Here is a 23422-nt window from a genome sequence, read left to right as displayed (position 1 = left end):
GCTGCCCGTCAACATATTAACGGGTTTACATATACACAGTGGAATTCTATTCAACCATGAAGAAGAAAGAACTTATGCCATTTGCAGGAAAACAGATAAACTGGAGATCACCATGTTGAGAGAAAGAGGGCAGACTCTCATATGCAAAATCTAGATTCATTTTAATTGTCTTAATTGTAGATTTAATGAGAATAGGGTGTACACACGCATGCTTAATTAAGTACACATGCGTGAGTGCATAAATGCAGGTCAGAGGGCATCTTGCAGAGGTCGACTTTCTTCTTCCATCACGCGGGATCTGGAGATGGAAATCAGGTCATCGACTTCTGAGGCATGTGTCTTTACCTGCTGAGTTGAGCATCTCGCTGGCCCAAGAAGCTAGGTTAAAAAATATATAGAGAGAAAGAAAGCAGGCAGGGGCTCTGTATGTGGAGGAACAGGTTTGAAGGAGGGCGAGTAACAGCGGGGAAAGACAAACACAGCAAGTTTTCTCTCCTATGTGGAACCTAGGCTACTATATATCCTGTTGTCTCAGATGCCCAAGGGAGGAAGGCACCCAGTGAGTGGGAGGGACACAGGACGCGGAATAGAGATGCATATGAACAGAATGTAAGTATGGAGTTGCCTTAGTGAAACATATTTTGTATGCTAAATTTTTAAAAATTTTATTAAAATAATAGCAGTAAACAGGAAAAGGAGGAGAGAAGGCAACTACGATCGCCACCTGTTTGCTCTCATGCATCCCTCCAGAACACATGGGTGATGCCTCTGGGGTCCCCACACCTCCAGAACACACAGGTGACGCCTCTGGGGTCCCCACACCTCCAGAACACACGGGTGACGCCTCTGGGGTCCCCACACCTCCAGAACACACGGGTGACGCCTCTGGGGTCCCCACACCTCCTTTTCTCGGCCATGTGTTTCCACCTCTGTTAATAGTTGGTCATGTACAGGGTTGAGGATCCAACAAGATGCAGAAGCCCTGTAGCTGGCACAGTGACAAGTGACATTTCTTGCCCAGCCTCCCTCTATTTCTTCATGGAGAGATGGCTTCATGCCCATACTGCATATGCATGAAGCCATCTGCTAAGAGTGTACGAAGACAACAAGAAATTTCATCTCTTACAGCCACCTGATGTAACCTGACACATTTCCCGATGAGAGCTAACTAGTCCTCAGGGGAGAGGATCCCGAAACATCATCGTCAGAGCTCACTCTGACTGGCGTCTGTCCACCAAAAAGTAATGAAGTCTTTAACTGCCAGCAAATCAGAATGTTCCTGGTCTTGGAATCTTCTGAGACTAGTAAGGTAAAATGAGGTCATATGATCCCAGGTGGTGGTGGTGGCACATGCCTTAATCTCAGCACTCAGGAGGCAGAGGCAGGCAGATCTCTATGCGTTCAAGGCCAGTTTGGTATACGGAGCAAGTTCCAGAACAGCCAGGATATACAAAGAAACTCTCTCAAAGAACGAACAACAATAAAAAAGAGGCCATGTGGGTGGCCTTAACCTAGTCTAATGGGTGTCCTTAAAATAGAGGATTTTGCTCTGATGACATCCGCGCCGCTATTGCACCAGTGGGCGTGTCTAGCCAGGCTGGTTGTCACTGCGGCTTGCAGGGTGCAGGGCTGGGCAGGACTGACGATCGCTTTTCTCACGTAGGGGTTGTCATGCTTTCCCGCACCATGAAAGCTAGCGATAGGCACGAAGCCCCAGGTCAGCACCAGCTCGGTTTCCCCACGTTCTGTGACTCAAGCATGTGGTGTTTTCAACAACAGGCTCTTACCATGAAGTTCTGGAGGGAAACTAAGATCAGTGACAATGCATAGCCTGTAATGGCTGCCGTCTCTGGAGCCTCACCAGCCAACACTCACAGACAGGTAACCCGTTCCTGGCCTGGGGCTTTTTATTAGATAGCCTGTGGTGCGTAGTAGGGCACTGTCAGCCCATTATAGAATAACCTCACCTTGATTCATTCTTGTTCCATTAATCCTCTTTTTAAAAAAAGAGAGAGAGAATGGATTTTGAAATGCGTTTAATGACCTCTAATTACACCCTAATTAGTTCAATATCAGAACACATGATATGCTGAGTCGTTTCGGTGTTCCAGTACTTGAATAATACAACTTGCTTCGTACGTGCTTGACAAAACAAGAAGTACAATATCCATTGCCACACAAGTTCAAACCAGTTCTAGGGAAGTCTCTAGATCTTGATTCAAGTGCAAAGGAATACCCCATATTCTAAAATCCATTAACTGTACAGATGGAGAGCTTCCACCTAGCTATCACTTGGAATTGATTAATGTACAATGTAATGAAGTGCTAGATTGCAATTAGCATAAAATAATTTGCTATATTTCTATAACAGCCGTCCAGTTGTTACTTATCAATTAATACCATCTGCTCTTGACTGACCTCAGTTTTTGGTAGTTCCTGTTTAAAAGAAAATTTCAAAGAGTAAATATGTAAATTTTACTCCAGATCAGCTTTAACTGATGTACCTTTAAATTATTTTTAATAATAGACAGTACTAACATTGTACCTCCTATTTAAACAAGATGTTATCGCTACAATTTTCTGTTATTGATAGGCTTCCATTTATAAAAATGCATTAAATTATTTTAATATGCTTTGAATTTCATCAACGAAGAGTTGCAGAATATTGTGTCTGTTTCATTATGTCCTTCCCTAAGTTTCACTTGTTTCTAAGAAAAGAAACCTTTCAGAACTCCTGCTGTGAATTGGTTTTATTTTACGTTCCCTCTCAGCATAGGCTTTCCATTTGCTCTCCTTGGTAGCTACATACTGAAGTGAACACAATATGGAGGACTAGAAATGTAGCTCAGTGCTACAGAGCTTGCTTAGCATGCACAGGGCACTAGATTCTTCCCCAGTGCTGCATAACCCAGTTGGGGCTGTTCCTGCCTGTAATCCCAGCACTAGGGAGGATCAGAAGTACAAGTTCATCCTCAAATACAAAAGGACTTTTAGACCATCCTTATCTGCAAGCGTTCGTTGCAATGAGTCATTGGTCTGGTTCAAGGCCTCTGGCCTCTGTTACACGATCAATACCGGGCCCTCGCTGGGACTCCTCTTGGATGTCCTGTTGTTGCCCTGTGTCTTGGAGATCGTGTAGCTTTGTGTCTGCAGGACCAGCCCCTTCACGTGTTCCAGCAGTTATTAAATGAAATGGATATTAGGGTGCGGCTATTCATAGTCCTGGTTCTGGGCCTGGGTGGTAACTGGGTTGATCAGCCTGACAGCTTTCCTCATCATCACCACCAAGGCAAGCTCTCCAGCATGGCCCTGGCCAGCTCACCCAATGCCTTAGGCAGCCAGGGTGGGGCCCATTCTTCCGCTCTCACACCCTCAAGGCTGGCTGACCTGCACCCACACCACCAGGGCCAGCTCCACTGTGCTGCCCCAGTGAGGTGCAGGGCCCTCTCTTCTGAGTGTTGCAGCTGGTTAGGGGCAAGACCTTCTCTCTTGCTCTGGTGACCCTAAGACTAGCTCTCCCTTCTGCCACAGGTGCCGAGGGTGGGTGGAGAGCTCACCTTTCCCTCAACCACACCAACACGTGGCATTAATCCTCTTTAAGCCTTGAAACCACGGTATTCTGTCTTTCTGCTCTTGAAAACCTCCTCTCCATGACCTCTTGGGTCTCTCTTGAAAGCTTCCCTGACCTCTATGGGTATTTCAAATGAGCTATGAAGATCATCTTATCTGAAGATTAAAGCTACATCCACAAATGAGAGGAAACACGTGATGCTTGTTTTCCTGGGTCTGTGTTACCTCACTCAGAACAAGTGTTTCTAGATCCATTCATTTACCTATGAATCTCATAATTTCAATTTTTATTATCTTATAAATATTATCATTTTAAAACCTTGCAAGTAAATGAAAACATCACACAGAGAAACAGACCAGACCCAAAGTCTCTGTACTCAATGAACTTCTGTACAATCAGAATAGGCATTTCGAATGTGTGAGCATCACCTTAAATTTCATACTTCCAGTATCGAGTATATTTTCTGCACCTACCCACTACCAAAACAATCAACAAGACACCCACAAGAGAACTGGAACTGAAAAAACAGTTTGCTTACTATCTTTTTTCATAACCTGTGTTCATCACCTGCATCCACCAGCATCCAGCCTCTCTTCTCCTCTTTCCTTCATGTTACACTGCATCTGCACGTACATCTGTTTACATGTGCACATATGTTATTGGCTAGAATCCATCTTTCTGAAACCGTGTGGCCTTGTTTAATAAATATTCTAAGTCCACCCATTTTTGTGAAAATATTTTACCTTCATTTTTCTTTAAAGCTGAGTAGTATTCTATTTTGTATATACATCAGATTTCCATTATCAGTTCATCTCTTGATGTGAAACTAGATTTTGCTACAGTAAATTAAGCAGCAATTAATATGGGGTGCAAATATCTCTATGGTAAGGTATGGAGGTCTCTGGGCATATCCCCAGGAGTTAAATAGCTGGGTCGTATGGAAATTCTATCTTTAATTTTTTGAGAAATCTCCAAATTAATTTCCATAATGCCTGCATTAATGTGTACCCATACCAACATTCAAAAGCAGATATCTCTCCACATCCTCTCCAACATCTGTTGGCAAACTTATTGATGATAGACAGTCTGACTGAGGTGAGGTGGGAGCTCAAACTCATTTAAAATTGCATTTCCCTAGCAAAGAATAAAATAACTAGGAATATTGGACACTTATAAAAATGGTTATTAGCTGTTTCTGGTTTGCTTGTTTGGTTTTTTTATTTATTTAGTTAGTTCATTTACTTGTCTGTTGATTGGCTGGTTTATTCCCTTGGTATTTAGTTTCTGCAGTTCTTTGTGAGTTCTGTACATTAGCCCCTGTCTGAAGTGTAACTGGCTAAGATTCCCGCCCCCTCTCTGGGCTGTCTGTCAACTCTGCTGATCATTTCCTTTGATGTACGGGAGCATTTGCTTTTCACACTGTTCATCGTTGATACTGGGGTTCGTTTCTGTGCTGTTGGTATTCTATTTAAAAAGTCCCTTGTTCCACTTAGTTATTTACTGATTTGGCTCTGAGGACACGAACTTCTGAACCCTGGGTTTTTCCACAGTGCTGCAAGCCCGTGTATATATAGACCCCGTTCTCCCTTCAATAAATGGCATTCTCTTAGCACGAGTGACCCACCGTGTGGTGTTTCTCTAAATCCTCAGCTTCTTGCTTGCAACTCGGTACTGCAGTAGCGCTGGCACAAGCGAAGGTCCCACCGAGATCAAAAAAGAAGGAAGATGGTTGGAAGATCACCCCAGGGAATAGTTGGCCAGTTAAGCTCCACAGAGAGGTAAGGAATGGGGGGTGAATTGGAAGTGGGTGCTGGAAGTGACATGAGTCTCACCAATTGGTGAAACTCTTAAAAGAAAATGGCCCTGGAATTAAGTCATGAACAACCAAGGAATTCATGAAAATGCTTGAACAGGCCAGTCCCTGGTTTCTCATTGGGGGGGGGGCTAAATATTCCCGATTGGGAACAGATAAAGACAGATTTACAAATCTACATGATAAAGGACCGGATCAAATCCCCATTGCTGCCTTCTCCTTGTGGAGGTTGGTTAAGGATGCATTGTTAAGTCAGAAGGTAAACATGAAAGAGCAATCGGCAGAGGCTGAGAATGTGCTGAGGGAGGTCCAGGAGGAGGAATCCTCAAGTCACTAAGCCTGTAGTTCAGACACCCCTCAGGATGCAGATAGTGAGGAGGAAAAGCTAACTCAAGAGATTAAAGTCCTCTGGAAGAAAATAAAAGGATGTTCTATAAAGAACCGTCCTCCTTCAGGAAATCCTGACTTTCAGGGTCAATTGTCACTTCTTGAGCCTTCAGTGTCCCTAGGCAGCTTTGCCCTACCTATAGTTGAAATGTCTGATCCAAACAATCCAGATCAGGTTATGTGAGTACACAATCCTCTACAATATAAGGACATTCAGCAATTGAAGGAGGCTGTCACTGCTTACGGGCTCCATGCCCCTTTTACTCTTCCTATTTTTGAGTCCTTTGGTGCCCTCAATCTTATGCCCCAGGACTGTCGCAGCAAGTGTCAGGAACATTGCACACAGATGTCAGGCAGCTCTCAACACCATGGCTGGGTTCCCTGGGAGAAATGTTGACATGCTTACTGGGGCCAGAGCGTATGCAGGAAATGCTGGTCGAACCTCCAGGGATGTGCTGAAAGGTATAGGGGCAGTGCTCACCATTCAGTCAGTGAGACAGATGCTAAAAGATCAGAGATTTTGCCCCAGCAAAGGCCTAGGGAGGAGATTACAAGGGGATCCTCAACCTGTGGCTGAAAAGACTCACATTACATGCCAGCATGGAAATCATGTGGGACTTGGGCATTTTTAGCAGGGGCCACTGCTGAACAGCCTTTGATCATTCCACCCATTCCTATCTCTTAGCAGAGTGAGTAAAGCATCCGGGTTGAGCAATGGCCCCTTAATAAGGAAAAAATTAGAGGCTGCCCAGATGCTAGTACTAGAGCAATTGGCCGCAGGGCATATAATACCCTCAACATCTCCCTGGAACACTCCTATATTTGTTATAAAGAAGAAATCTGGCAAATGGCAATGGCACCTTTTGCAGGGCTTAAGACTATGTTTAAACTATGATTCCTATGGGAGCTACTTAGCCAGGATTGCCCACACCTGTTGCAATATCAAATGATTGGCATTTAATTATTATTGGTTTAAATGATTGCTTTTATACTATCCCTCCGCATACCACTGACTGCCATCACTTTGCTTTTAGTGTTCCATCTACTAACCTAAAAGAACCTTATAAGAGACATCATTGGGTGATCTTGCCAAAAGAGATGGCAAATAGCCTCACTATTTGCCAGATATATGTCACCCGGGACATTGAAAGAGTTAGACTTAAGCACCCTCAGCTGTATATCATTACATGGATGATATTCTACTGGCAGGACCCACCAAAGCCTCTGTGCTAGATGCCTTTGGTGACTTGCAAAATCAGTTGAGCCTAGCAAATTTACAGATTGTTCCTGAGAAGGTTCAGACCCAGTTTCCTTATCAATATCTCAGGCATCAGTTGTTACAAAATGGTGTGAAGTCCCAAAATATCACCTTGTGATTGGACCATTTTCAAATACTTAATGATTTCCGAAAGCTCCTGGGAGACATTAACTGGATAAGGCCCAGTTTAGGGCTTTCTACAGATCATTTGCAACCGCTTTTTAACATCCTCAGTGGAGATCCTGATTCATTGTCATCCAGGAGATTGACTGATGAAGGGTGCCAATGTATTACACTTATTGAAAAGATGCTGCAGCAAGCTCATGTACATTATATAGATTACTCTAAACTTTACAATTGCTTATTTTCAGCTCTGATCATGGACCTATCAGAGTCTTCTGGCAGGAGGGTCCCATATTATGGCTCTATTTTCAAGCTTTACCCTCCAAGGTGGTTGTGGCTTATCGTCAAGCCCTTGTCTCCTTATTATTCAAGGCCATCAAGACTAGTGTCTTGACCTTTGATAAAGAGCCAGATAAAATCATTACCCCCCTATCCAGCCAGCAACTCTATGGCTTCAACAGCATAGTGATGACTGGGCTATATTTTGTAGCACTATATTGAGTCAATTTGATAATCACTTTTTTCAAGATGCACCTGGTTATTTTTCCCAGAATCATGAATCTTCAACCCACTCCAGGAGGTCATGTGGTATTTACAGATGGCTCCTCCTCAGGCATCACTGTAGTCATCTCTCAGACCATTGTTAAGTGACTTTTCATTGAAACACGATCAGCACAGGTTGCTGAACTTGCAGCCTTAGTTCTTGCCCTACAATTATTCCCCTCTAAAGTGCTTAGTATTTACACAGACAGTCAGTACATTACTCGAATATTTCCCCTGCTGGAAACAGCCACTTATATTGCCCCAGGGTCTATCCCTGCTTCAGCTACAAGGACTTTTGTGGCAATGGTCTTGTCCACTGTTTATAGGACATCTGAGAGCTCATACCCAGTTGCTCAGCAATCTTAGCAAGGGCAATGAGTTGCCTGACTCTTGCACACATGCATTCTTAGCTATGTCCACATTTGATAAAGCGCAGTTATTACACTGATGCTTCCATCTCAGCTCTGGGACCCTGCACCACCACACTGCAGTCACCAATAACAGGCCACCCAGATAGTTAAGGACTGCCCTTCCTGTGTCGAATTTCTGCCCGTGCTCGCCACAAGAGTGAACCCTAAAGGGCTCATGCCTAATCATATTTGGCAAATGGACCATGTACCCAACTTTGGTAAATCACAATATGTTCATGTTTCTGTTGATACATTTTCTCATCTCATATTTGCTTCTGCTCATTCTGGGGAAAAGGTAAAAGATGTAAAAAGCCTTTGTTTCTACACTTTTGCATATATGGGAGTGCCCAAGCAGCTCAAAACAGATAATGGACCTGCTTACATGAGCTCAGAGTTTAAGCAATTTTGTGAGGCATATGATATCACTCTGAAGACAGGTATACTATACAATCCTCAGGGACAGGCTGTGGTAGAATGCACCCATCATACTCTCAAAAGTTACCTGGATAAAGTAAAAAAGGGATACTCAGGGGCTTTCATTCTGTCTCCCCATGCTTCTGTAGCTTATATCTTATATATTTTAATTTTTTTAACTGTGGACTCTCGAGGATGGTCGGCAGCCGATTGCCATTGGCAACCACCCATAGAGCCCCAAATAATGGTTTGCTAGAAAGACCTCTCCTCGGACAGTGGTGTGGCCCAGATCCCGTTCTGGTGTGGGGCTGAGAGTCTGTTTGTGTCTTCCCACAGGATGGCGAGCACACAATTTGGGTTCCTGAGCGTTGTGTGCCCTGTCGTTCCTGAGCCACACCAGCCACACAGAGCCACTTTGGGCCTTTCTGAAGAACGCCCCCATTCTTGATGCCTGTGGGCATCCAAAGCATGGTATGGCCAGCTATGGTGGGAACTAATCTTAGTCTGGGAAAAGTTTCTATCCCAGAGGATTTGGAAGAAGGAAATCTTACTGACATGACTTTCACATTAGAGGATAGCTTATGTTTTACTCAAATTTGGAATAGTAGTCTTTTGGGTGGAGCTGAATCCTCCTTTCTTAATCATTGTCTCGTGCTAAGTAACTGGTCGGTTGCTGACTTTGCACCCAATGCCACGAATGCCTCAGTCCTGGGCTTGCAGAATATTATGGGGCTGGTAAATTTTGATCATAACACGTCAGGCAGAGCCTTGCCCCCTTGCCCCCTTGCCCGCTGATGGCCAGGTCCATTAACCTATAATTTAGAGTTACCACTCCTTTGGGGAGACTGTGTAGTTAGTACTCCCTACCTTCTCCATGGCCGCAAGGACGTTTGGCGGTATGGACCTAGGCCTCCCATAAAAAAATAAAACCATGGATTCACCTCCATTTCATTATCATAAAGCCCTGCAAGCTGAGTGGTCCCAGCCTTTGCTGGTATGTTTCTGTGTGGACCCTTCGCTTGCCTGGATGCAGTAAGCCAGGTGGCCTGCAAGATATTTGCATTTAATACCACTGCAGCTGAAATACATCAGACTATTTTGAGCATAGTTTAAAATCGCAACACACTAGATATAGAAGGAATATATATATGTATTGCCACTGGACCTTGTGTGCTCCCTCCATTCTTTTTGTGGTCACTAATGATTCCCTTTTGGGAGATGTTTTAGATTGTTCTTACAGTGACTGCCAGCTGCAGGGCGGAGTGGAGTGCAGAGTAGGCAGCATTGGTGGTGCGCATTCCAGGCATCGTCCCCATGCTGGCAAACGCTGGCGCTGCGGAAGGTGGTGCTTGGACGGCACAAAAGAGACTTTGGCACCACTGTATCTGTTGCTGCTGCCGTTGCCCTCGGTGCGACTTCTGCAGCTGTTTCTGGCATTGCCCTTTCCCAGTCGGTGGTCACGGCAAGCGCGGTGGATAAATTGTTGGGTGAGGGTGCTACTGCACTCAGCACCCAAACAATATAAATGCTATGATACAATTGGGTATTCTCAATTTAAATCAACAGATCATCCAAATTAATGAAACCAGAGTGCCCCCACTGGCTGGGGACCAGATTTTGCTGGGCCTTCAAATTACCAGTTGGCTTATCAAGGAAGTGAACGGCACCTTAGCCCTGGGTCTTTTGGCCCTGGGAATTGTAGGATTTACTTTATTCCACCTATGCCAGTTTCGCAGGCAGCAGGCCCAGGACCGATTTCATATGTGACAAGTTATGCTGTCTCTAGCTACAGGCAATCCCACAGCACAGTCATGGTTAAGCATGCAAAGTAAATGAACATTCAATGACAGGTTCTACATGGGAGGGGGTGCTTATCAACCTAAGACAGAGGGCTCACAAGGCCTGGATGGGCATCTCTGAGACAGGTAAAGCAAGTACCAAAATCCTGTTATCTAAGACAGAACTTCATTTATATACAAAAGGAGGGACCTGTTGGGCCCTTCTGCCTGAGGATGTCTGTTTATTGACTGCTGACCTTTGCTAGCAAGTACATCTTGCACCTCCTGGCCTAACCCCAAGTTCCTTGTTCTACCTAGTTGTTTACTGATTCGGCACTGAGTACATAAACTTCCGAACCCTGGGTTTTTCCACAGTGCTGCAAGTCCATATATATATAGACCACGTTCTCCCTTCAATAAACGACATTCTCTTACCATGAATGGCGGGGTTTCTCTAGATCCTCAGCTTCTCGTTTGTAACTCGATACTGCAGCTGTGCTGACGCTACAATATACCACTATATGGTGGGTGTACCCCTTCAATCCCAGCTCTGGGGAGGCAGATGCAGGTAGATCTCTGTGAGTTTGACATCAGCCTGGTCTGCAAAATGAGTTCCAGGACAGTTAGGACTGTTACGCAGAGAAATCGTGCCTTGAAAAACAAAACAAAATGCGGGAGCCAGAGACTGTGGATGGCGAGGAAATGGTGTCCTCAAGACATAACAGGGCATCAGCATGTGTGAATTCACGCAGATTGTGACAGCAAGCTCAAGGCAAACCAAACCCCAGCATGGAGAAGGGAAGTGGGCATGATGTCTCCCTAGCTGAGGAATTATTGGCAGTGGATAGGTGCTGGGAGAGCGAGTCCATTTTCTTTAAGAGTTTTCCCTAGTGAGTCAACTATGGTCCAGAGGGAGGTCACACGTCTAGGAATATACGAGCAGAACAATTGGACTTGTGAATCATAGAAGAGACTTTTTGGAGCAAGACTCTACCATCATCTGCAAATAACTATTCTCCCTTTGAAAGACACCTCTTGGCCTACTATTGGGCCCTGGTGGAGACTGAACATTTGGCGATGGACCACGAAGGTACCATACAATCTGAGTCACCCATCCTGAGTATTATCTGACCCACCAAGTCATAATATAGTAGATACATAGCAGCAATCCATTATTGAAGGGAAATGGTGCATATATGATTGGGTTTGTGCAGGTCCTGAGGTTACAGGCAAGTTACATGAAGAAGATGCCCAAATGCCTATGGTTTCTATGCCCATTACAAGGCTGTCTGCTGTGTACTGATAGCTTCATGGGATGAGCCTTATCATCAGTTGACTGAGGAAGAGAAGACCAGGTCCTGGCCCTGATGGTTCTGCATGATATCCAGGCACCACACAGAAGTGGACAGCAGCTTCTTTCTGGGATAACCCTGAAGGATGCCAGAGAAGAGAAGTCTTCCCAGTGGGCAGAACTTTGGGCAGGGCACATGGTCATACATTTTACTTGAAAGGAGAAATGGCCAGATGTGCAGTTGTTCACTGATTCATGGTCTGTAGTCAATGGATTGGCTGGATGGTCAGGGGTTAGGAAAAAGCAGGATTGGAAAATCAAGGAGAAAGACCTTTGCGGAAGAAGTATGTAGAGAGATCTCTCAAAAGGGGCAAAGGCTGTGAAGGTGTTTGTGTCCCATGTAAATGTTATCAAAAGGTTGTGGGGAGCAAAGAAAGTCTTGAGAGTGTAAGAAGCATATGAAGGGAACGTGTATTGTTGACGTGCCCCCAGGTCACAGTCCCAAAGCCTCAGACTTGGACTGAAGGCCAGCCCTCTCTAGGAATCTTTAGACTCCACAGCAGATTGGAACCGGAAATTAATGACTGGAAGACTGGGTTGTGGGTGGGACAAGCCTGGTTCTGTGACAGGGGGTGGGGCTGTTGGCACTGACCACTGTGTTGTCTCACAGAGAGACCCCTTCCATAGATCAATTCTCAGATCAAATGTGATTTGAAAAGAGTATTGCTAGTTCCAGAGCCACTTTGTCATCAAGGCTCAGTCTCCTTTATTTCTTTTCACGCAGACACCAGGATGGAGCTGGCATCCCAAACATGACATGGGGAAGCTAACCTTCATCCCCAGCTCATGGCCTCCTACCTCCCATGAGTTAATGTCAGGGGAGAGAGCTTTCTCTGTAGGCTTCTCAGAGTGATTAACCCTTGAAGGACTTGGGGTCAGGGTATAAAAAGAAGCACTGCACACATGACTTTCCTTCAGAAGACTTTATTGATCTCTGTGCCCAGCAAACAGCAGAATGTGCAGGGGTGAGGTGAGCCATCTGGGAGTTGAGCACACGCAGGTAGCAGGTGGGTGAGAAGCCAAGATGAGGCTCCTAGAGCAATTTTCCAAGGACAGGACAGCCAGCAAAAATGAGTCGGGTAAAACAGTCATCTCAGTGCCGGGGCATCTGTGAGGACAGGAAGCCCACATGAGACCCAAGGTCCCGTACCCTTGTCCTTTGTAGTCCTCCATATTCTTCCATGCCCCAGGGCCTTGCCTCTCACCTTGACTGGGCTTGGGGGGTATCTGCCCTTGTGGGCTTCTTCGTTCATTAGAGACCTCAGCAGGCAGGAGCGGCGGTGGGAGAAGGTCTCAAAGCTTTTCTTGCCATGGTAGGCTCCCATGCCACTGTTCCCTAAATGAGAGGCCTGTTCAGGGCCAGGATCCCAGCCCATCTTGTCCTCATGACCCTCATGAACTCCCTTGTCTGACTGAGCCTCACGGGAAGTAGTCAAACCTTAGAGTGCCCCCTAGGCATAAGCCAGGCAGAAGAGTGCCCAGAAAGAGTCTCATTCCAGGCATGCCACTAAACGGTGGTGTGACCCCGGGCTTGGGATCCCTACGGAAGACCAGAGTGATCAGGACTAAGATCCCAGCACCAGACTTACCCACACCCCCGAATGGCAAAGTGGGCACAGTGATGTGAACAATGACGTCATTGGCCGTCACGCCGCCACTTGATGTCTCTGCAATCATTTTCTTGATCACCTGTGTAAAGACCCAAGCAACCACCTTGCAGTCTTGCATCCTCACCACCCTTTCTTTCTGAACATGTCTTGGAGCCTCAAAAATAGGGACTAGTGGAAGCAGAGCCCCAGCCACCAGCTCTGCCATCCTTAGCCCCTGCAGAGTCTCCAGTTCTCTGTAAATATCACACAATCCTCAGCGCTGTATGGGGAGGCAGCAGCAGTTCCACAACCCTGTAGCAATGACTACAATCCACTGCTCTAGGAAGGTGGAACGGTCCTAACCTTAGAGCTAAGGCCAACGAGGTCCAGCTAGTCTAACTGATTTGCCCACGGTTGCATGTCTAATGAATGAGGAAGCTGCAAACTTGAACCCAGGCCTGTGGCTCTGAGTCCCCTTGCATGTGAATGCCATGCCTAAGAGGCCGGGAAACTGGGAAGGGGACCCTAGGCCTACCTTGTTGTTGTTGGAGAACACATAGAGTGCCAGGGGTTTCTCACGCTGGTTGATGAATTTAATGGCCTCCTCCAAGCTTCGAACACACACAATGGGCATCACCGGCCCAAAGATCTCCTCCTGCATCACCTTGGCCTGGGGGTCCACTTCCACGAGAATGGTGGGAGCTAAGGCAGGATGTGAGCTAGAGTCTGTTTGTGCTGATTCACCCCCATCCCCAACACACACATGCACGTCCAATACACACACGCTAGTGCCAACATCTAGTTCCTGCTTCTATTCTTTTGTAAATGAAGCTGCCAAACTTATGTGAAGACTTGAAGTGTTCCTCTCATGCCCACTTCCTTCCTACCCCCAGTCCTACACTCCATCATGGCAGACCATGGGGAGCTCTATAGACTAACCTACATGGCGGAGCAAGATCTAAACACTGAAGGGACAGTCATTACATCTTCTGGCCCCATGTATCCATCCCAGAACTCTTCAGCCTCCTTGATAACTGGGGACCAAAGGGATATCAATTGACGTTGCCCCCAGCCAGGACACTGGGAGCTCCTCCCAGCCTGGCCTGCCTTGAACTCTTGGGGCCTCTGCTGTCTCCATTCCCTACTCCCTTGTGCAGACTGGATATGAAGATGGAGCCCTTGTCTCTGCCTTGTGGGAGAGGTCTTTGGGACTCCAGAGAAGGCAGATTCTGAGCACCACTCTTCTGAGGCCCCCAGAGCTTTCTGCAGGCCCACTTGGGGAAGACTTCTTGCTGAGTATCTGTGCCCACTTTCTGTAAACTTGCCGTGGATGCTGGTAGTCCCGATAAGCAGGCAGAACACACACCTATGTATCGTGAAGCCACATCCCAGGTGCCTCCATGGGCTACTTTCTGGCCCTCAATCAGGCCTACGACCCGCTGGAAGTGACGGTCATTGATGATTCTCCCATAATCACGGGCCTGCTTAGCATCTTCCCCATAGAAATCCTGAGAAGAGATGAGTCCTCAAGGAAGTCTTGGTCCTGCCACGACCCCGACTTCCCAGCCTGTAGGCAGTGACTGTGGTGGAATCTGAGTTGCGCCCCTCCCCCACCCCGTTATGCTCTGCGCCCTTCCCAGTTGTCTGAGGTGTGTGAGCACATTTCTTCCGTGAGTAGAAGAGAAGTACCTAGTATTTCTCAAAGTCCTAGAAGCTGATTGAGACAAAGTACACCCCCTATGGCTACAGCTCCCTACTCGCATCTGCGGGTCATGCTCACCTTCAGCGACTTTTTGAGCTTCTCCACGATTTGGTTCTGAATGGAGGGGTCGCAGAGGATGTAGTCTGGGGCCACACAGGTCTGGCCACTTTTCATAAATTTCCCCCAGGCAATCCGCCTATGGACATGCAATCTGTTAATCATGAGCGCTCCCTTGAGACTAGCCACAGGCTCAGGGCTAAGGCACTGAAGGGCAAGTGATGGAGGACACCCCATGGGCTGCGTGCTACCACGGCGGGTTCCCCTAAGCAACCACTCACTTGCAGAGGCACTGAGAAGCCCCCCCCCCCCCCACACACACACACATCACAGGAGTTCCTGCAACTAGAGTGTTTAATGTCATGGGTGTCAGGGAGGAAATTCTGAGGATATTCTGGGGTGAGAGCTCCGTGCCTTTGACCACATTCTCAGAGTCTTGCATAGCCTCTTCCCTTCTAATGGGGTACAGAGATGGCCAGAGGCCTAGCTAGTACAGACATGAGTCCCATCCTGGACTCTGAGCAAGTGGCCCTGCGTTCCTGGGCCTGCTTTCCAGATCTCAGTTGGGGATCTCCTGCCGAGGGGCAACAGGACTTGGTAAAGGTCTCCAAACCCTGAAGATCCCACATCTGCTTTCCTTGAAGCTTCTCCTTGGAGTACCACCCTTAGTGATGGTACTCCAAGATGGTACTGACCCACAGAGTCAGTGCTCTCTCTGGAGGCCCCCCTCTAGGAAGACTTCTATGAATGTTGTCCCCCAATTCAACTTCTCCCATCCCCAAACCATAGGCTCCTTAGGGGCAGGGACCATTTTTATTACTCGGTGCAGAGACATAGATCTTTGGCACCATCATGTGTTGAAAGGTGGATAGGAGCCCAAGCCTCTGCAGCCAGACGAGCCCAAGCCTCCTCACCGGCAGGCCACATCTAGATCACAGTCCTTGTCCACGTAGCAAGGGCTCTTTCCTCCAAGCTCCAGGGTGACAGGGGTCAGGTGCTTGGCCGCGGCGGCCATAACGATCTTCCCCACAGCTGTGCTCCCAGTGTACATGATGTGGTCAAACTTCTGTGTAAGCACCTCCGTGGTCTCGGGGACACCCCCATTGATCACTGGATGCAGATCCTTCCCGCAAAGAGACAGGAAGCTCAGCAAAAATCAAGCCTCTCCACACTCCGCGCACAGAGTGGGCACTAAGAGACTGGCCCTTCAGCTCTGAGCTTATTTGGGTACCCAAGCAGCTCCATTTTCCCTGCTGTTAGAAGCTGGGCTCCTCCCACCTGCTCTAATCACCTCCTGTCTCCCAAGCTTTAAACAAGGGACACTCATCACAGTCATCCTTGAACTCTAGAGGGCACCTCACCTTATCCAGGTACTGAGGAATAAGGGTGGCTAGCAGGTCTGCCGTATTCTCACTCACTTCTGAGGGCTTGAGGACTACAGCATTTCCTGCAGAATACAAGGTCAGGGTCATCCTGGGGAGACCTCCTCAGAGACTCTTCCTACCCAATGACCAGGCCTACAAATTCCGTTACATCAGCTGTACTCTTGGAAGGCAGTGGGAGAGGCTAGACATGGGGGCATGCCGTGAGAACACACATGCACATGCTGAGAAACACAGGTACACATGAAGGAACACAATGCAGGGAGCACACACAGGTGACACAGGAGCATCTGCTACAGGTACACACACTGGCACATGCCTTTAGGGGCGGTACCACCTGCCCCTCAGCAGTGCTGGGAGACTAGGAAAGAAGAAAGGACACTCAGAGAGATGCCCACACTAGCGAGCGAGCAGCTCTGGCCTCTCCTGTCACACACTAACAGAGAATCCTTACCCCCACGCCCACCCTGACCCCACAGGTATAGGGAGAGGTCATCCTGGAGGCCTGGCTACATGGTTTAGCCACCACAACCTCCTGTAGCAGTCACTCTTACCTGCAGCAATGGCACCCACCATGGGCTGGATGGTGAGGTTGAAGGGGTAGTTCCAAGCACCTATGACAAGGACCGTGCCCAGGGGCTCCGAGTGGATGTAGGACTCATCCTGCTGGGTATGGGGAGTCTTTGCCACAGGCTCATCCTCAGCCCACTCTGGGAGTTTCTTAATTGTGGTGTCAATCTCCTCCAGAACATGCACAATCTCCTCATTGTAGGCGGTCCACTCGTTCTAGGGAAAGGCGCCACGGGAACGTGAGCCACAGAGCCAAGGCTCTGCTGCTCTGGTAAGTTGGCTGGTCAACATGGGCTCCATACCAGGGTGATGGGATACAGAGCTGAAGAGTGGCCATTGGGCTATTAGGTCTGGAAGGTCCCTTCTTCCCAAGGTTTGTAGGATGGGGGTGCCCCAGGACCCAGAGCTGGTAAAGGAATGAATGAAACTAGGTCTGGCCAGAGGAATGGGTTTGAGGGTCATTGGTGAGGGAGAAAATGTATGGTCTGGAAGACTTACAGACCACACTGAGACCTGAACCTGAGAAAGAGCTCGGGAGATTACAGTGTTGAGTAGACATGGGTACAAATCCCACCCAGGGAAGAAGTGCCCAAGAGTGGCAGGCTAGAAGCCAGAACTACAGCAGAGGGAGACAGGAACTGGGGACAACAGAGCCTCCTGGCATGGTAGGGGTAAGAAAGAGGGAGCACGAGGGGCAAATACACATCTCTTTCCTGAATTTTGGGAAGCCAAGAGTGAGTTTTCTCCTTCCTGTCTTTTATGGTGGGAAGCCTTAAGGTGAGTGAGCCCTGACAGGGCAGAGGGTGGGCACCTCAGAGAAGGTGGAAGCAGTCGCAACTGAGTCCTGGCCTCAAAGTAAAAGGCTTGTGGATCTGGAGGTTCCTAGCTTGCTCAACCCAAGGGAATAAGGAGGAAGGAGGAAACCACAGGAAGCCGGATCCCTCTGGAGAGCATGGCCTTGCTGGTCCTTGGTGTGCCAAACCAGGTAGAACAGGGAGGAACCGAGGACAGAGGGATAAAGCAAGTGGCTGTGGCAAGGTGGGGGAGGGGGGAGGGTGGGAGTGGAAATGGGTTGATAAAGAAGCCAGACCCTAGGGGAAAAGCAACAGGTGGAGGGAAGAAGACCCTGTCTAAAGGTGGTGGAAGGAGAGGGCGACCCTGCAATCTTTCCTAATCCTTTCCCAGCCTCCTTTTCCCCTCTATAACATTGCCTCTACACGCAGAGCGTTTGGGAATCAGTGCAGTCCTCAGTGAAGTGCTGGGCGGCGTGCAACTGACGCCCTACACTGTCCCCGTGCCTGTTACATCTGTTAGTCCCTTTTTGTGGCCGTCTCCCCCCATCCCATCCCATCCCCCCACCCCGACGCTGCACCTTGTGTAGGTCAGCGGCCAGAGCAGCAATGATGTCCGCTTGGTGCTCAGTGATCATGCGCCGCAGCGCCTCCAATTGCTGGATTCGGAACTGCAGCGGGCGAGTCTTGCCGGAGTTAAAGGCATCCCGCGCCCGGTTCACAGTGTCACTGATCTTGCTCATAGCACCTGGAGATACAGAGAGAGCATTTTTGCAGAAGAAGTCCACATCCACGGCTCTGGGTTGTGCTTTGGCACCAGCTCCCTGGCACTGGCTCGACCTTCAGTGCTCCGCCACTATGTTAATTTTATTTGGATAAAGACCTCTCCTAGAGACTGGAAAACGCATTCCTGCTGGAAGGTCCCTTTTTCTGACTCAGATGGCTAGGCCTTTCTGATGTCTTTAGACATCCTAAGTTAGATGACAGTAATCCGCAATGAACTATACCCATCTGAAGCAGAACCTGTCATAGGGTGGAAGGGGGCACCCTTCTTGGCATCTCTCCCGTCTGACCACTTGCAAATTGGGACAGCTTCCTTCCCTGTAAACACTCGAGGAGCCTTGCAACCAACTTCTTAGATTAGGTTGAATGCATACAGACCACGATTCCACCTCTTACCCATTTAAAGGAAAACTAACACCAAAAAACTAACACATATCTTTCCTGGCTACATCGTTGTGCTTGAATGTGCTGGTTGCCTGGCTAAGCTGAGCCAGGCTTTAGCTTTTAGATCAATGTTGTATAACATATACAGATCAATATCATATGACATAGGTCAGTGCCAACAAAGGTCTTTCAATATCTCAGGTTCTTGTGCAAAATTGCAGAGGTGATTCCTGCTTCCAGTACAATAAAGAAACTGGTAAATTGGTGTGGCTCTTGGGGGCAGGGGGATTTGACCATATCCAGCAAAGGCCTCTTGAAAATATTTGTAGGGGTTGGAGAAATGGCTCAACAGTTAAGAGCGCGCAGTGCTCACCCAAAAGACTCACATTTGATTCCCAGCCCCCTCCTTCACCTGTAATTCCAGTTACAGGGGGTTCTAATGCCTTTGTAAGCATACACACACACACACACACAGACCCATACACATAATAAAAATAAATCTTTACAGAGCAAAAGAGATAATTAAAGATTTTAAAAAGTAAGTATTTATAACACCGAAGATCTGTGCAGGAGATTCTAGTAACCGCAGCTCCCTAAGCAACAAGAAAGTACCTATTGTTTGCATGTGACAAACATACTAGGAACAGCCTAGCACCGGTGGCATCACGTGGTGGATTATTTAGACATAAGATAGAGAACTACCAAGCACATTCACCAAGTCTCTGCCTGTCACACATGTGCCATGGGGAAGAAAGAAACATGTTTCCCAAACAACAGGTGTAGTATGTATGCATGCATGAGAGAAAGAAAAGTGAGGGGAGGGGAGCTACTGAGGGAGTGAAATAATTGGTCATCTCCTCTCTCTCTCTCTCTCTCTCTCTCTCTCTCTGTCCCAGAGATGTGGCTTTTCAATTTTTTATGGCACTTGACATTTTGCAGTGAGCTTGTTTTTCTGAATGTTGGTCGCATCTTTGAGTGGAGAATACACGGTCATGGTGCAAAACTGAACAAGAGAGGACACAGAGTAAAGCACTTTGCCTTCTCCTCCCAAGAAGCTGTCATTTCTGCCAATCCCTCACCCTCCTTCCAGAGATATTTGGCCCAGCACTGTATAACATTTAACACTGGGGTGTGGAGGAAGTTATTCTCATTGTACAGAAATACAGCAAGTTCCCCTGCTAACCTTCCCCCATATACTATTACATAAATACAGTATTTAATGATGTTGGATATGGGTGCATGAACCTGCCTGATTTTGCCTTCAGATTCCTCCCACTGCCCTCACCCATAGGTGTCAACCCTTATACTTCTTCCCTAGGGAGAGGCACCCTGTTGGCATCCAGGCTTCAGATCTGGACATGCCATGCTCTGTTCCTTCTCCACCAGGAGGCCGGTAACTCCTTCATTGGGACCCCTGAGTAGGGATCTGTAGACCCAGCCTGTAGACCAGTTCTTCCTGCTGGCCACAGCTTCAGCCAAGCAACCCTGCAGCAAGATAGTACTTTTCTTTTTACTCTTGTGGTCTAACCAGGGTCACATGGCCTCTGCCACAAATCACCAAGGTAGGGGACCTAGGAGGGGAAGAGCCTCACGAGAATGGGCTGGGCTGAGATCACCCCTCAATGTCATCTCCCAAAATTAAGTGGTCCTTAAGAAGCTATGTCCCTGGGCTTCCTCTGTGAGCCAGTTAATCCTGGTGCTATTCAGAGTTACTGATTGATACGTGAAAGCACATTTGATGCTGCACCTGGCACCTGAGTGGGACACGAACTAGGTTTCCTCTCTCAGAACCACCCCACTTTGGGGGTTACACCTTCCTTCTAGACACACCCCACTCTCAGCAATCCTTCTCTCGCCCCTCACTTCTCATAAAACCTCCATAGCAGAGCTGCTGAGTTGGCTCAGTGGGTAAAGGACTTGCTTTGAAGGCATCAGGACCTGAGTTTGGATGCCAAGAACCCATAGAAAGCCAGATGTTGTAGCACATTTCTGAAATCTCAAAACCCTGCTGAAAGATGGGAGACAGACAGGAGAATCCTTGGAATCTCATAGACCGGCTATCTGGTATACCTGGATAGCAGTCAACAACAAAGAGTAGAGGCCCTGCCTTGAACAAGGTGGGGACCAAGCAATCAGAGCTGTCTACTGGCCCACACATATGCCATGGTACACACACACACACACACACACACACACACACACACACGAGGAAAAGGGAGAAAAAGAGACACAGGGAGAGACAAAGGGATTGATTTTTAAATGCACCATAATAGCACTCACAAAGAAAGGTCAGTTAGGCATATGTTCCACAGCTGAGGACAGTAAGACTGAAGGCGTTTCAACACGCCACCTCTGTCCTCACAGGTAACAGGCATTGAAATCAGGCTTTGACCTCACAAGCGTCTCTCTCCAAGACATGTACTCAGCTATGCAGCCCTGCCACCTTTCTAGGGGGCAGAGAAGCTTGACTGTGTGCACCAAGATCTCTCACCCAAAGGCCACCTCTCTTCCTGTGTTTTGTGGGTCTCTGGGACTTTCTTGGCCCAGTGTTGCAGATGATAGACCTCCAGGAATCTGATGCTGGACATTCAATGTACCCAATCAGGAAATGTTGGCCTGGCAGGGTCTGGACCCGTTGTCCTCAAAATAGATGAAAGCCTTGAATTCTCAAGGCCCATGTGCCCACCTAGAGACAAAATAAGAAGGATGGGGAAGATTACCTTCTACACAGCCTCCTCCAGCAGCTGGGATTCCTGGAGTGAGCAAGAGCCAAGAGAGGACACATTTAAGCACCCTCCTTCCCTCCCCCTTGGTCCCACTAGTCCTTGCCCAGGAAGTTCGCGTGATGAGCTAAAACAATATTCAAACGTGGGTGCAGCATAATCCGGACCTCTCCTCCACACAGGTTTTGAAGATTAGGTCTCAGGCTGTTTGTTTTGTTCTGTTCTGAACTGCAAGATGGGCCTGTGAAAGCTTTTGTGGGCTTTTAGCCAACCTTCAAGAGTCTGTTTGCCCTGGGCGTGGGGGCCACTGAGTGATTCAGCCTGGCACAAAGCTCATGTTTTTGCCAGATGCTGTTCCATGAGTCCCCTGTTATGCAAGGTCTACAGCGGGTGAGCTACAGTCTCGCAGTGTGTGCTCAGCACCAGAGAATACATGTCAAAAATACATTCCTCTGTCACTACCATATGCAAGGGATGAGGGTTCCACTGAGGCACAGACTCACAACAGGCTGGTTGGAAATTTCTACAGGGGTCCCTACTAGTATGTGGATCTGTTCTCTCAAAGATTAGAGGATAATGTTGCTAGGGCCTGTCAGAACAACCAGGAATTTACTCTCTGTGGTCCCCCAGGGAGGATAGAAGCTGAATGTCCCTTCCTCTGTGTTTAAGCAGTGTTCTCTGAGCCCCTGGCCTGCACCACACTGTGGAGGTAGAGGTTCACACAGACCACTACAGTCAGCCACATCCCACACCTGCACTGTGACCAGGGATTCTCAGTGCCCCTAGCTACCAGGCTACCTTCTCCCCTTATGCACCTGGTAATCCATTCTCAATACCTGGTTCCAGCTTGGCCTGTCCTGCTCTGGCTCCTGGGCCACCACCTGCCTGATCTTCCTGATCACTCTCACTTCCCATGACACCTCTTCCAACCACGCTAGATGGACTTTTGTTGGTGAAGGCTTGAGTATGCCTCTCCTCCCACTTGACATTAATTGCTGTCCTTTTGTTGCTCTCTGGGAGAAAATCCAATCTATGAGTTCCTGAAGGCTTGACCCCCGGCTACCTCTCATAGCAAACACCAATCCCTGGGTTACAGCCCCCAGACCTGACTTATAATGTTTTCAGCTCATATTGGTTTGTTAGCCTGCTATGTCCAGAGGACCATCTGTATATATGGGCATCAGCCATGAGTTAGAAAAACCCTGGAATCAGAAAAGGTAAGCAAGATCTGTAACAAAATCCCAAGGCACCCCGCAGACATTTGATGCTTCAAGGCAGACAGGAAAGCATCTCTGATGCACCAGGAGAGGCAGAAAGTATCTGTGAACAGTGGGGCCACCCGTATACAGTGGGGCAAACACAGTGGCTTGGCAGGTACCCAGCTAAGTGAAAACTCAGCTACTGCTTGTTTGAGAGAAAACCACAAGTACATCAGGAGCTGCCAGCCAGACAAGCCATTGCAGAGGCCAGTGTTGGCAAGACCCCACACCAAGCTGTGGTTGAGCGGGCAGCCACCTTGGCATTGCTCCACCCCTGGCTTCATGGGTAAGGGACCCATGGTTTTCAAAATTAGTGGGATGCAGTATCCCCCATTCTGGGTCTGCTGTTATGGTTTGAGTGCAAAAGCCCCCCACAGGTTCATGTGTTTAAATATTTGGCCTTTATCACACTTTGGGGAGATTATGTGCATTTTAGGACCTGTGGCCTATCTGGCAGATGTAAGCCATGAGGGACCACCCTTTGAAGGTTGTACTCACCTCCGGTCCTGTCTAGTTCTCTTCTTCCAGGTCTAA

General features: G+C 47.9%; 1 protein-coding gene across 1 annotated transcript; it reads right to left on the bottom strand.

The window, feature by feature from the left end:
- Positions 1-12570: 12570 nt before the first annotated feature.
- On the bottom strand, positions 12571-21703 carry Aldh3a1 (aldehyde dehydrogenase 3 family member A1). The gene is made up of 11 exons (XM_050163698.1): positions 21627-21703; positions 18321-18487; positions 16933-17164; positions 16358-16443; positions 15911-16119; positions 15018-15135; positions 14604-14745; positions 13773-13939; positions 13238-13337; positions 12854-12984; positions 12571-12756 (listed from the first exon to the last, which is right to left on the bottom strand). Exons 2-11 carry the CDS (start codon positions 18480-18482, stop codon positions 12742-12744), a joined length of 1362 nt encoding a protein of 453 aa, XP_050019655.1. The 5' UTR covers positions 18483-18487; positions 21627-21703; the 3' UTR covers positions 12571-12741.
- Between the last annotated feature and the right edge of the window lie 1719 nt (positions 21704-23422).

The sequence above is a fragment of the Alexandromys fortis genome, unplaced genomic scaffold, assembly GCF_014885135.2.
Source record: "Alexandromys fortis isolate MF-2015 unplaced genomic scaffold, M_Fortis_MF-2015_v1.1 scaffold_149, whole genome shotgun sequence".
NCBI classification, from domain to species: domain Eukaryota; kingdom Metazoa; phylum Chordata; class Mammalia; order Rodentia; family Cricetidae; genus Alexandromys; species Alexandromys fortis.
This window is presented reverse-complemented; position numbering and strand designations above follow the sequence as displayed.